Source organism: Prionailurus viverrinus, chromosome D3 (genome assembly GCF_022837055.1).
Source record: "Prionailurus viverrinus isolate Anna chromosome D3, UM_Priviv_1.0, whole genome shotgun sequence".
NCBI classification, from domain to species: domain Eukaryota; kingdom Metazoa; phylum Chordata; class Mammalia; order Carnivora; family Felidae; genus Prionailurus; species Prionailurus viverrinus.
In genome coordinates this window covers 36142839-36156861 of record NC_062572.1, presented here as the reverse complement: position 1 = coordinate 36156861, position 14023 = coordinate 36142839, and the positions used below count along the sequence as shown (strand labels likewise).

General features: G+C 43.0%; 1 protein-coding gene across 6 annotated transcripts in view; it reads right to left on the bottom strand.

The window, feature by feature from the left end:
• Window positions 1-509: 509 nt before the first annotated feature.
• PPP4R1 (protein phosphatase 4 regulatory subunit 1) overlaps window positions 510-14023 on the bottom strand; it is a 64118-nt gene continuing 50604 nt past the window's right edge. For all 6 annotated transcript variants that reach the window (XM_047828796.1, XM_047828794.1, XM_047828792.1 and 3 more), the window contains 7 exons: window positions 11385-11570; window positions 9537-9698; window positions 6460-6560; window positions 3582-3702; window positions 3355-3489; window positions 2503-2644; window positions 510-1546 (listed from right to left, as the gene is read on the bottom strand). In XM_047828796.1, coding sequence (XP_047684752.1) covers window positions 1383-1546; window positions 2503-2644; window positions 3355-3489; window positions 3582-3702; window positions 6460-6560; window positions 9537-9698; window positions 11385-11570 — 1011 coding nt within the window. In that variant the 3' untranslated portion in view covers window positions 510-1382. The remainder of the gene's footprint in view (window positions 1547-2502; window positions 2645-3354; window positions 3490-3581; window positions 3703-6459; window positions 6561-9536; window positions 9699-11384; window positions 11571-14023) is intronic.

Here is a 14023-nt window from a genome sequence, read left to right as displayed (position 1 = left end):
GTACAGAAAGCGGCCCACACGTTCCCAGATCCACGCACAAGGTTCAAGGGAGCCTGTCCTGCTTCCGCAACCCTGAGGAGTCCCTGGCAGCCGAGTCACCAAAACCAAAGCTCACCCACGCAGGCACCGCAGGGACTCGGGCCGAAGGTCTTTCAACCTGGGCCCATCAGAGGGACGGACATTTCTACGCGGCACTTCAGTGCTCTCATCGGAGCGCGAGACCACTCTGCCCCGGACGAGCGGGTTTCACTATCCTGTTCCTCGGAAACACAGAGGCTCCGAATGTTCTCCCGGAAACAGCTTCAGCACTAAGCGCCCGGTGCACGACGCTGTCTGCCGAGAGCAGAGCCCGGCCCTGGGTGGCAGGTGTGGATGGCAAAGAAATTACTAAACTACTTAAAAGACAAATATTTTAATCTAGTTTCCCCACTTTATACTAAATCATTGCTACAGGTCACAGACTGGATTTGCAGACACCTAGAAAACAATCGGAAGTGTATACATCTTTCTCTATAGATCTCATTAATAAATTTTATTTGGACAAGAGAACTTGTGCCACAACAGGTTAAACAGCATGATTAAAGACGGCAGCACTCCCCAGAGTGGTTACAGGCGTGTGCAGCGCGTGAAGGAAAGCCGCACCTCACAGCCGGTCGTGATCAAGGTAAAAACACCTGACACACAGCACACGTGCCAATAAACTCCTTCAGGTCATGACCAGCATGAAGAAAATCAGGACACAGATACTTGGCCAACGTTCTGTAAATGTGCACAGCAATATGCTGCATTTAAGAGTTAAAATCGGATTCTACTTTAGTGTTAGCATCAAGCCCTTAGGAGAAACCCCCGAAAATCTCCTTTCCCATTTACACACGTCAAAAACTATTCACACTTAGGGCGGACTGGGCAGAGGGCCACAGAACCGACAGGTCCTTGCCTGCGTGGAAACAGGGCTAATACTGAAGGTCTCTTTTGCATCCCGGCTCACAGCCACCTTCTGGCTGCCACTCCACCTATTTAAATAAAACCAGGAGAAAGCAATGCAGGTCTCTGGGAATCTCCTCCCTTCCATAAGGAAAATGCTCTGCCAATTCAAGTTTCATTCAGTCAGGAAGACGGAAGGATTTAAGGCTTCGGTGACAATTATAATCCTCTGAGAAATTATTTTCCCTTAAAGTCAAGATAAGATAATAGTGTTTACTGTACTTTCTCTTGACTCTTAAAATCCCTGGTATCAGTGTAGGCAACTTGCACCTGCAATTAAGTCTGCAAGAGAGGAAGGTCTCTCCTCCTCCCAGAGGCTGTCCCAGATCACACACGTGTGGAGCGCCTGTCAGCCTGTGGCTCCCTAGGAAGCAGGAGGACACCGAGGTTCAAGCTTTCTAGTAGGTTGAGGAAGCGGTGCTCATGGCATCTTCAGAGATTTTGGTGCTGGCGGGATGGATGCTTGCGAAATACTTGACGTCACTGTCACGATCCATCTGAAGAGCCATGATGGTTTGTTCTACGGCCTCCTGATGACAGCTGGCAGAGGTTAAGAAATATTCTGGAAATGCAAAGGGCAGATTACAAATGAAATCGGTTTTATGGACATGTCAGTTTTATCAAGTATAAGTACACTACGTTCTCTGTCATAACCCTAACTTCTCCAAGTATAAACACAAGCCATGCTGAATTATACGCAGTAATCCAAACTGATTTGTGTGATATGAAAAGACTCCCCAAACGTAAGAGAGTTAGAAGGTTCATCTTGATTGTTTTTAGAATGGACTAAAAGGCTGAGCGGTGCTAAGCTAATATATTAAAACTTACACTTGTGACAGCTATTCATTCGCTCAGGAAAAACACCCCAAATACCAATCATACATGCAGACTGAAAGCCAGTCTTCTCTAGCCATTTCCCTATAATTGCTCTAAACAATTTAACTGGATTCTAAAGGAGAAAAAAGAAACACTATTCATTTACCCATATTCTTATAAACCTATTATAAACCTCTTTCTGTGCTTCATTCATGAGTTCATGCATTTAAATGATATTTATTAGGTATTTTAGGAGGATTACAATAAAACAAGTGAAATCCTGAGCAGCTTATTAGGATTTGCAGCAAAGCAAATCCTAGGGGGCATTTGTCTTTCCCCTAATGAAGAGGAGGGGGAAACACAAACATGCCTCCTAGCTCCAAACACAGTAACAGATGTCAATGGGGGCCGACTAAAGGCGGTAATTTTTCATAATGTCTTAAGTGAGTATCCAATTTTTCAAACAGTAAGTTTGCAATTATAAAATAAATGCAACTAGAGTAGAAAGGCGAAAAGTCCCTGTTCTCTAATCTATGTCCTTTCTAGGGGGAACTTCCATTAACAATTTACAAATATATTCTTTTATTAGACTCTGCCTATGAACATACAATATTCCTGCTTAGCGACTTATCTATCCATGTAGTCTACGAACCTCCTCCCTGCCACGTACGGTTTTCCTAACACAGTCACCTACCCACCCACCTTTCTCTAGGAGGGTCTGTCTTAATGTCTTTGCAAGTAGCACTCGAACGTTTGGAACCCTATCATTTGCCAAGGTTAGCAAATGTGGCATCAGGTGCACAGCGAACTGGTCCATGGGAAGGCAATCATCCTCAATGACAGTCTAGGGAAGAGAAACAGCTGCTTTAGATTTGCCAAGTTAGTCTATCAAACCATAATACCAGCTAGCGTTATCTTTTAGTGACAGCTTAAGTGCTACAGATTTTAGTTACTTCCTTTCTTTTTTTTTTTTTTTAAATTTTTTTTTTTCAACGTTTATTTATTTTTGGGACAGAAAGAGACAGAGCATGAACAGGGGAGGGGCAGAGAGAGAGGGAGACACAGAATCGGAAACAGGCTCCAGGCTCCGAGCCATCAGCCCAGAGCCCGACGCGGGGCTCGAACTCCCGGACCGCGAGATCGTGACCTGGCTGAAGTCGGACGCTTAACCGACTGCGCCACCCAGGCGCCCCTAGTTACTTCCTTTCAAACCAATATTCCAGGCACCTGGGAACTCAAAACAAAAATGACAAAATTTTAAGCCCCTGCAGACACACAGCTTTTAAGTGGCTCCACGCAGACCTGGAGTGTGCAGTCACATTCATTTGCATACGTGTGCCATGGGCCGTGGACCCCGAGCACCCTCTAGTGGATGGCTGTAGGATGGGCAAGGCAGACACCCAACTCCAAGGAACAGGTGATCGTGTGGAAAAGCCACCTGGCAAAACTCTGTTCCGCAGGGATAAGAAACAAGGTGTTGAGAGGCCAAGAGTGAAAGAAGAAACTTAGCTTTAGATAGAGAAAGGGGTCACAAACGGGTAAGTCTTCACTTACCTGGCAGACAAAGACAAAGGCTTGCCGACCAGACCACTTGGGACATCTACCAAAGTTTTCTACAAGCTCATTGATGAGGTCCACTCCAAACGTGGGTGGCGTGGCCACGTGCAGCTTCTTCACCATCTCACTGACCTAACAGGGTGAACACACACAAGTGAGGAATGGCTTCTAAGATCTTATTAAATAGTTAGCTGTTCTAAAATTATAAAAATTTTAACACATACCAACTTGTAGGAAATCCAACGAACAGAAGAAACTTTATCTGCACATAGATTCAGAGCAATGGGACGTAAATAGTCATAAACATCTCTGGGACTATATAATTCTAGAAGTAAAATCAGCTGTCTATAAAAATGAATTATAAAAATAAAAATATAATTACAATTTTAAAATAAATAAATGAAAACAGGTTAATCATGTAAATCATCTGTCCCACTGGACACTTGCCTGTAAGACAAGTGCATGCAAAGACTCATGATTAGTGTGGTCTCTCATGCATAGAGTTATTTCCAGTCTCCGTGTATCTGGAAATGCATCTAAACGCTATGCGAGTTCAAGAAGTAGCTCTTGCCTTCTGAATGTAAGGGAGACAACTGCGGCATTCTGTGTCCGCAGGGACTGACACAGAGCAAAGCATTTCCTAGTAGGTTCAAATGGGACACGGAACATGTTTTTTCCACAGGTATTGTCCAGATACTGAGATACTTCCACCTATAAATCAGTTTTCTAAATAAGAAGTTCTGGCGGCATCAGGTAGCCTGGTGTGGAACTGCCAAGGCTCTGAGCAGCTTTGAAGGCAATGGCAGGCTTACGAGGGATAAGAAGTGAAGAGGTCCTCTACCTCTAGCGAGTGTTCCTATTATGTCTCGCGAGACCTGAAGACTGACAGTGTCCATGACGCTACTCTGAGTGGACGCAACAATGCCCTTCAAGAAATACCTCAGATACGAATGAGACTTTTGCCTTTCAGGTTTTATGGTTAAGATTATTTACATTTGTAGTCGGCAGGGAATAAGCTAGAGGCATGAATATACATAACGCAGCGATGACCAATGTACCTGTGTATACACACAAACATAAATCCTTAGGACAGGGGCACACTTATCAACTCTTATTTTGTGACACTGCAATCTTTCTTGTTGGCCTCCCTTCCCTGGGCGCACACCACATGAGCCAGTCTGGCATCAGGTAAGCAAAGTGGAGAGGCCCCTTAGCAGGCAGGAAATGACTGACACATGTTGGGGGACAGGCATCAAACCCCGCGCACTCCCCTCCTGGGTCCTTCTCTTTACCCAGCTCGAGCCTTAAGGCGCTGACGGAGGGGCAGCAGAGCCTGTCCACGCCTGGGTGCAGGCAGACACTGCAGCTGGGGGCAGAGGAGAAGAGCAAACTCTATTCCAGGGAAAGGAGTAGAGAACCTTCCGAGCTGAGACCCTGCACTGATAACAGGCACAAGTCTCCTTCTGCTGAGGAGGGGCAGGAGCCTCTGCCCAACACTGACCACAGACGCAAGGCAGAAACTGGATGTTACAGGGAGAGGGCAGAATTCTGAGAAAGCCCCGGCACACAGGGCCTCCCCAAATAACCAAGATTCTCTCCCTTTTCCAGCACGAGCCAACCACGTCCTCACAGCAGCCTACAGCCAGGGGAAGGGAAGAGACCCACCCGTTTTGCAGGGGTGCACGAGAGCTGAGGGAGGAATGCTAACACGTGAAAAGGCCCCCTGGCACCCCAGTCCCCACCCTCAGCAGAAGGCACTGGCAGGCCCCGGCGAGAAGAATCAAAGCGTATCCTGCACCGAAGGCAATCACAGCAACAACAAGCCCAAACCCAGCTTGCTCCTGAGTAGATGGACCCAACCCTCCACACTAAGGGCAGAAGAGGTGTGCCTATTTACAGTCCAAACCTGGCAAGCCAGAACTCAGTGGACTGACACCTTTAAGGTATGAAGAAAACAACAAACAACAACCCAACCTGGCAGTCCCGATTCTATATCCAGCAAAGATATCTTTTAAAAATGCAAGTGAAGTCTGGAATCCGGAACATATACAGAACTCCTACAACTTAACCCAACTTAAGATAAACCCAATTAAAAAACGGGCAACGGATCTGAACAGACATTTCTTTAGATTATATATGATGGTCAACAAGCATATGAAAAGGTGTTAAACACCACCGGTCATTAAGGAAATACAAATTAAGATGACCATAAAACACTGCTTCACACCCACTATAATAATGTCTATAATCTTTTTTAAAAAGGCAAATACCAAGTGTTGGGGAGGATGTGGTAAAACTAAACCACATTACTCATAGGAATGTAAAATGGTACAGCTGTTGTGGCAAATAGTTTGGTGGCTCCTCAGCAAATGAAACGGAATTATCAAATAACCCAGCAAATCCACCACAAAATAACTGAAGACAGATAGGTGTTCACAGAAAAACTTGTATTTGAATATTACGGGCAGTACCAGTCACTTCAGCCAAAGAAGTAGAAACAACCCAAACGTGTATCAATTGAATGGATTTTAAAAAGTGGTACACAATGCAGTATTATTCAGTCACAAAAAGTAATAACGTTCTGACACCTGCTACAACATGAATGAATCTTGAAAATATTATGCTAAGTGGAGAAATCAGACACAAAAGGCCACATGTGATAAAACTCCACTTATACGAAATGTCCAGAACAGGCAAATCCATACATAATAGGTTAACAGCTGCTAGAAGTCGAGGGCAGAGAGGGATGCGGAATGACTGGGAAAGGGTATGGTGTTCCTTTTGGGAAGATGGAATGTTCCAGAACCAGAGAGTGGTAATGGTTGCATAACACTGAACCTACTACATTTCACCAATGGCAAATTTGGTTATGTGTATGTTATCACAATAATAATAATAATAATAATAATAAATGGTGAAACAGGCTTAAAAAAAAGCTGAGAAAATTCACTGCTGTCAACACTTGCATTTCAAGACATATTAAAAGGAATAGAACATCAGACAGACATTTGTATCTACTCAAAGTAATGAACAAATCTAGAAAAGGTAAATAGGAAGTAAACATCCCTCCAAACTATAGTCCAATAAATTGTTAGAACTTACTCAGCCAGTTCAGCTCGAAAGCGCCAATTTCTACTATTATCTGTCACCAAAAACTCCTGAAGTTGATAAAGATATTCTCTTCTTTTGTCAATATGAAGAAGCTGAAGTGACAAAATGAAAATATGCACTAAAACAATATATGGGCATTACTACTTTTATCACACTGCTTGAAAACGACTACAATAAACAATATAGTTAATTCTTCTGAAGGAGAACAGATATAGTAGGTACATCTAATTGTTCTAAAAACTGTTCATTTCCCCTGATAATCCCATTTACCACCAAGAGTCTTACCCTCTTTTGAAATACTTGTTCCCTGGGCCACGTGTGACCTCCTCTGAACCCTACAGCACCTTGCGCACAGCTTTATGGTAGCAATGACCCACTTTGTTCACTGGACACCCTTGTTACTGCGAACTCTTTGAAGACAATAATGTGCTCCTCCTCAGATATATGAACCTAGCGGATGGCACCGTGATGGCACATGGTAGGTAATCGATATGTATTTGTTGAGTGAAAAGAGTGAATTTATCCCAGTAACTGCTCTACAGGTATGGTCAAGTAGGTTTATAGTCAGCAAAGGGGAAAACCATAAATGTGATACCAACAGAAGCAAACTTAACTGTACATCAAACAGGTAAGAATCACATAGAAAGAAGTACTCTGACTATACATGTTTGTGGGATATGCTCTAAGGACAAAGTGCTGAAGGAAATCTTGAATGTTACTGAATTGAGTTGATGTCAGAATTATTATTGGTGCAGTAATTCTGAAACTACTTCATGTATGTTGTAGAACTGAGCAAACGACTTAATATATTCATGTTAAGAACAGAGTTTTTTACCATGAAAGGAAAGAAAAAACATGATGTGGAAAAAGGAGAGGAAATCGTATGGGACGGGAAGCTGAATGATCGAGATGAACTCAATAATTTAAACACAACAAACCAAAAAAAGCCCCCCACCTCCCCCGCCACTCCCCCAGCTCCTGTCTGTCCCCTGAAAAGTAAAGGAAATGACACTATGGGAGCAGTGTGCATATCCAGTGCCTGGGTCTTGGCTTCTAAATACCACTCTCCACTCTCTAAATACCAGGCTCCTTGGAGAAAGAGCTGACTCGGGACTAGGGGAGAGGAAGTCCTCAGAGGTGGGCCTGGAAATAAGGATGTGGTTAAATGTGAGGGCACAGATCAAAAGGGGCACAGAAGTCAGCTTTCAGGGGTTCCTCGTAGCCAAGCTGATGTTCACAACCAAGGACAAAAATGGATTACACTAAATAGGAAAAGAATTCTGAGAAAAAGAGAGAGAGAGAGAGAGAGGGAGAGAGAGAGGGAGGGAGGGAGAAGACAAGGAATGTAAAGAAAAAAATATCTAAAAAAAATAGAGTTAAAAAAAAATCTGGAGTTCACACACTAAAAAACCTTCCAAAAACAGGGAGGGAGAGAAGGGGAAGATTAGCTTTACATGAGAATGCCAACTGATAATGGAGAAATTATAAAAATCGAAAATCAGATTTTTACAACCAACACAGTAACCACTGATTTAGGCAAGGACCATGTATAGATGCACAGATGCAAAAGCCCTGTGTGAGAGACATGGGCGAAAAAGACTCACCCCACCAAGTAATTATTATTATTTTTAAAATTATTTTATTATCTTTTTGAGAGAACAAACAAGCATGTGAGTGAGGGACAGAGAGAGGGGGAGAGAGAAGCAAGGCTTACCTAAAGCAGGGCTTGTGTTTTACCCGACACAGGGCTCAAACTCACCCAGCGTGGGGCTCGAATTCACAAACCGTGAGATCATGACCTGAGCCGAAGTCAGGTGCTTAACCGACTGAGCCACGGAGGTGCCTCCCACCAAGTAATTATTAATCACAAAGGTGAAAGGTTGTTACAACAGAGGAAACGTGCTGACATAATCAAGTGACCAGAGTCAGCATCACCAGTGATGATGTTCCTCCTGATAGGATACACAGGCAATGTGCCTGCAAAGAAAATCTGTGTGACCTGAGTCTCACGGTGTATCAATACTCAGACAAATTCAAATTGAGAGCATTCTGGAAAACAACAGGTGGGCCTCTTCAAAAATGCCAATGACAATAAAGACAAAAGTCAGGGAAACCGTTCTAGATTGAAGAGGGCTAAAGAGATACAATATTTAAATTCAATATGCAGAGGCACCTGGGTGGCTCAGTCAGGTACATGTCCAACTCTTGATTTTGACTCAGGCCATGATCTAATGGTTTGTGAGACTGAGCCCTGCATCTGGCTCTGCGATGACAGTGCAAAGCCTGCTTGAGATTCTCTCTTCCCCCCTCTCTCTGCCCCCACCCCCCGCTCTTGCTCGCCTGTTCTCTCAAAATAAACATTTAAAAAAAAAGTAAATTCAACATGCAATTCCTGATTGGACTCTGATATTTAGCGGGGGAAGCTATAAAGGACATTACTGGGACAAGAGAAATTTCAGTGTGATCTGTATAAAATGTAACACCACGGTATCAAAATTTTTTTAAAAGCAGGATTACAGTACTTCTGTACCTCAAAACCTCAAACTACAAGAGCCCATTTCAAGGTTAAAGTCTAAAAAACAACAGTATTCCAGGACTAACAATTTTTAAGACGACAGCTGTTCATCTGCAAGGCCAGAGATCCACACCAAAGGACTGAAGACTACTGGGAAATTTTTGGACTCCTAAAATATCACAAAGCCTCCAAACTTAATGTTCATGGAATTTCTGTATGTATTTTCAATAATTGTATGTATGTATTCTATTACTGAATTGTATGTAATTCAATAATTTGGGGGGGGAAGTACAAGTGTTTGTAGTCATGATAAAACACCGTTTAGAAATGAGATTTGGTGTAAATATTCTAAATTAAAAATTAAAAGAACACCAGCAAAAGTGATGAGAACAGGACTATTTCTTTTTTTAAGTCATTACATCTATCAACTCATGGCTGCATTTTCTGACGCATGAACATACAGAGACTTCATCTTGGTGGGAATAGAAAATCAAAACTTTCAGTCCACAGTGGAACTTTAGTGTGTTTTTATGCAGAATAATTTAAAAGTTACCTTCAGAAAATCATGCAAATGTTTAAGGACACCTATCCTGACTTCGTCGAGGTCTTTCAAAAATCCATTGAAGATCGGAACCAGATCTGCAGCCGTCAGCTGATCTCCGAGAATAACTGCCAGCTCATGGATGGAGAAGGCTAATGTCCTACGAACCTTCCACTGCAGAGACAGAGAGGACCACGTTCACAAGCGAAGCACACAGTACTGAGTGCTTTCACTCTCAGTACATGAAGGCTAACTTAACATCGGAACGTTACCAATCTCTAACAACTAAAGCAGAATTGAAGTAACGGAAGTAATAGAAGTAATAGATCCTCAGTTTGAAATGTATGCTATGTATCAAAAACTGGCTGAGAACATTTCAAAGCCCTGCACAGTACGTATTCTCTCCTTCCATTTACGAAGGGAAAAATGATTGGAAATCACTAATGGCATAATCTCTGTAGTTCTCTGAACCCCTGATGCCCGATTTACGGATGTGTCCCACATCCATCATCCTCGCTTGACTGTTCCCCTTCTGATTCCTGTACAGCCTATCTTGGATTAAAAAATAGTAATAAAACTGGTTGTTAAGGAAGTGACAACTAAGGAAATGTAAGAATAGGAAAACGTAGGGAAATTTACATTAAAAACATGTTTTTCTTCACATTGTTTTAATTGTAAAATGTTTACTTTGTTACTTACCTTAAAACACTCTGCTTGGGGAGAAGCTATTTACAGCAAGCACTCTAGACCCCATTCTTGAAATAAAATTTTGTGCCCACATTCAACACATCAAGCAGATGAAGGCAGAGGTGTTCGGATGGAGTGGAGGGGACGGAGAAGGCATGAAGCCCTAGCCATCTAGGGCCTTCCTAGTCACCAGGAACCCTGAAAGGTCTGTGGACTGATGATGGAAAACCACCAGCACTCTGGAAATTGGGCCTTTGTGGCCCCTGCCCAGTTCTACTAGTGAAGAAGCGTGTGAACACAGGATAAAGTCACTTCACCCGGACCCTGGCTTCCTAAACTCCTAGGTCAGTGGAGGAAATGAAACTATGTTCTCTCAAGATTACTTTCAACTCCTACCTTGCTTAATCAACAGCACGATTCCTTGAAAAATGCATTCATTACTAACACATTTAAAGGAAACTCATTCATATCGCAGCATAAATCAGTCTAACCAGACTGCTTTCTTAATAACCGAGAGATTAAATTTCACTGAAGGAACAGATTTTGTGCAAGAGGGGCAAAATTTTGGTGTACAATACAGAAACCAGACCTAATGGCAGGGGAAGTTAAGTCAACAAAATCTGGGAAAAGAGCCACAAAAAATACACAGATATCCAGACAAGATGACCCGGGTCAACACTTCACATTTCATTTTCTTTCAGGGAGGGTGGTGGTGGTAGCGTGTGGGTCTGGACAAAGTGTGCACAAGTGCACACACAAGCACGCAGCACACACAGAACTTCTCCCACCTTTATTACTGCAACGCTCCCTGACCCAGGGCCAGAGCTCAGAAGTGCTAACACGACTCATACAGCTCTATTAAGGTCTTTAAAAAAAATCAAAGCAGCCATTTACAACACTATGTCTGGAATGAATCTATACATCAACTTCAGACAGCAACACATTTGTAAGTTAGGAACTTCGGCACGTAACTGTGATGATAATTTCCAAACGGTGGAACGTGGACCGTACAAAAAGAAACCTCTTTGGTATGACTTCTAAGCTCAGGCCCATTATCCCATAACACCAAGTATCTGCTGGACCATGGACAGAAATTCTAGTAGGTCTTGACGGGAAAATCACCACGCCTTCCATCCATGCACGTTGTGCTTATTCCTCAGCTGCCCTGCTCACCTGCATGTCTGACGCCAGTGTCTCATAGGTCTCTCTCAGGCAGTGCCAGTTCTGCCTGCCGAGCGTCAGGGCCACGCCGGGAAGGCTGTATGCGCAGTGCTTAGCAATCTCCGTGTCGACTGTCTGGGCACGAGAGGGGTCCGTCATAGATAAATACTGATCTAACAGAGCCTGAGGCACAACATCCTAATGAGGAGAGAGACACCACAGTGATTCATTTTAGCAGTGTAGACATAAATCAGGCAAACATATTTTTAAATCTATTAAATTTTTTGTTTTATTTGAGAGAGAGAGAGAGAGAGAGAGAGAGAGAGAGAGCAAGCGAGCGTGCGCGTGAGTACCGGGAGAGAGGAAGAGGGAAAGAGAGACAGACAGAGAGAGAATCTTAAGCAGGCTCCACACTCGGTGCAGAGGTCGATGTAGGACTCTATCCCACGACCTTGAGATCATGACCTGAGCCAAAATCAAGAGTCGGATGCTCAACCAACTGAGCCACCCAGGTGCCCTAAATGTATGAATTTAACATAGCATCTCAACTAACAGAGGAAAACCCAGTCTCAAAGTTTTAGGTATCTACTAACTGAAAAAAGGTAAGAAAAACATGCTAAGGGAAATACACAAATAAACAAAAGCAAACCTAGAAGAAAAATGGTTAAGATCTTAAAACTGGTAACAGCCCAAAGGATGATTAGAACTGATCACTAAATTTAAAAGAAACATTAAAAGACCAGCACATCTCGGGGCGCCTGGGTGGCGCAGTCGGTTAAGCGTCCGACTTCAGCCAGGTCACGATCTCGCGGTCCGTGAGTTCGAGCCCCGCGTCGGGCTCTGGGCTGATGGCTCGAAGCCTGAAGCCTGTTTCCGATTCTGTGTCTCCCTCTCTCTCTGCCCCTTCCCCGTTCATGCTCTGTCTCTCTCTGTCCCAAAAATAAATAAACGTTGAAAAAAAAAAAATTAAAAAAAAAAAAAAAAAAAAAGACCAGCACATCCCAAAGATTGTAATGTTTGCAAAGACTGTAAAGTTTGATGTAACCTAGTACATGTGAGAAAACAGGCATTCATGTGCACTATTACCAACATGCATTTTTATAAAAACGCCACCAAAATTTCCAATTTTAGATGGGAATTGAGCAACTATCTATAAATATTTATTTTAAATTTTTTTAATGTTTATTTTTGAGAGAGAGACAGAGAGAGAGTGCAAGCAAGGGAGGGACAGAGAGAGAGACACAGAATCTAAAGCAAGCTCCAGGCTCTCAGCTATTAGCACAGAGCCTGACACGGGGCTCAAACCCACAAACAGTGAGATCATGACCAGAGCCGAAGTGGGCTTAACCGACTGAGCCACCCAAGCACCCCATCTATAAAAATTTTAAGCGTATAAACATCTAACCATCTGTATAAACGTGAGGAAAAGAAGGACATATACACAATCTTGCTCACATATATGTAATGCAGCTCTGGAAGAATATACAAAAGAAATGCAAAACTGGTTGCTTTGGGGGCAGCCAAATGGATAGACGAGAAAAGCTGAGAAGGAACTATCACTGACTGCCTTTGAACCTTTTGAATTCTGAACTACGTAAACTCATAAATCTTTTAAAAGTAAAATGGGGCGTTGGGTGGCTCAGTCGGTTAAGCGTGTGGTCTCGCAGTTTGTTGGTTCCAGCCCTGCATCGGGCTCTGTGCTGAAAGCTCGGAGCCTGGAACCTGCTTTGGATTCTGTGTCTCCCTCTCTCTGCCCCTCCCAAGCTCACACACTGTACTGTCTCTGTCTCTCTCTCTCAAAATTAAATAAACATAAAAAAAAAATTTTTAAGTAAATTAAAACTGAAATAAATTCATTAAAAGAATGAGACAGTCTGTTTTAACTTGAAAATATCTCTACAGGAGTGGTTAAAAGATTGTTTCACAATGCCGTGAACACCAATTTTATTTTCAGTAAACAGAAAAAGAACGTACACCATCTGACCTAGGAAATCTACAGTCCCAGAAGCCAATGCCACACATAATCACAACGAGTGCGGCACTGCTTGTAAAATCACAGGACTAAACCCGGAGGCGAGCAAGGAACCACAAAAGGCGTAAAGTCTTTGCAAGACAGAGGCCACGCTGCATGGACACTGTGCACCCATGGCGGGTGGGGGTGGGGGTGATGGCAAGCACATGGAAAGATCAACGCACGCACGCACCAAGGTACAAACTACCATATTCCAAATATTCCATCCACACATTTTCCCACGTTTAAAATTTCTGAAACTGGAGTGTAACTTGTCACTGATGGCACTTCATGTGGCTTTGGGACATTTTTTCATTACTGTCATCCCTGAAATCGAGCTGTATCTTATAATTCTTGGCAAATTAGGCATCATGACATACCTAGGTACAACGGCATGATTCTGTCTCTGACAGACAAAAAGGGGTGTGCATGCATGTTTCTGTGCCCATGAAACGTTTATGAAGAAATATATGAGGAGCTGTGATCCGTGGTTACTCCAAAGGATGTTATCACAGATATGAGAAGAGGAAGATTTCTGCTTGTGTTTTACTCTATTTGAATTTTCTTATCGAAAGTATGATATACTAGGTCTTATTTTTAAAAAACTTACCGTTAAGAAGGACCAAATTCAGTGGGAAAT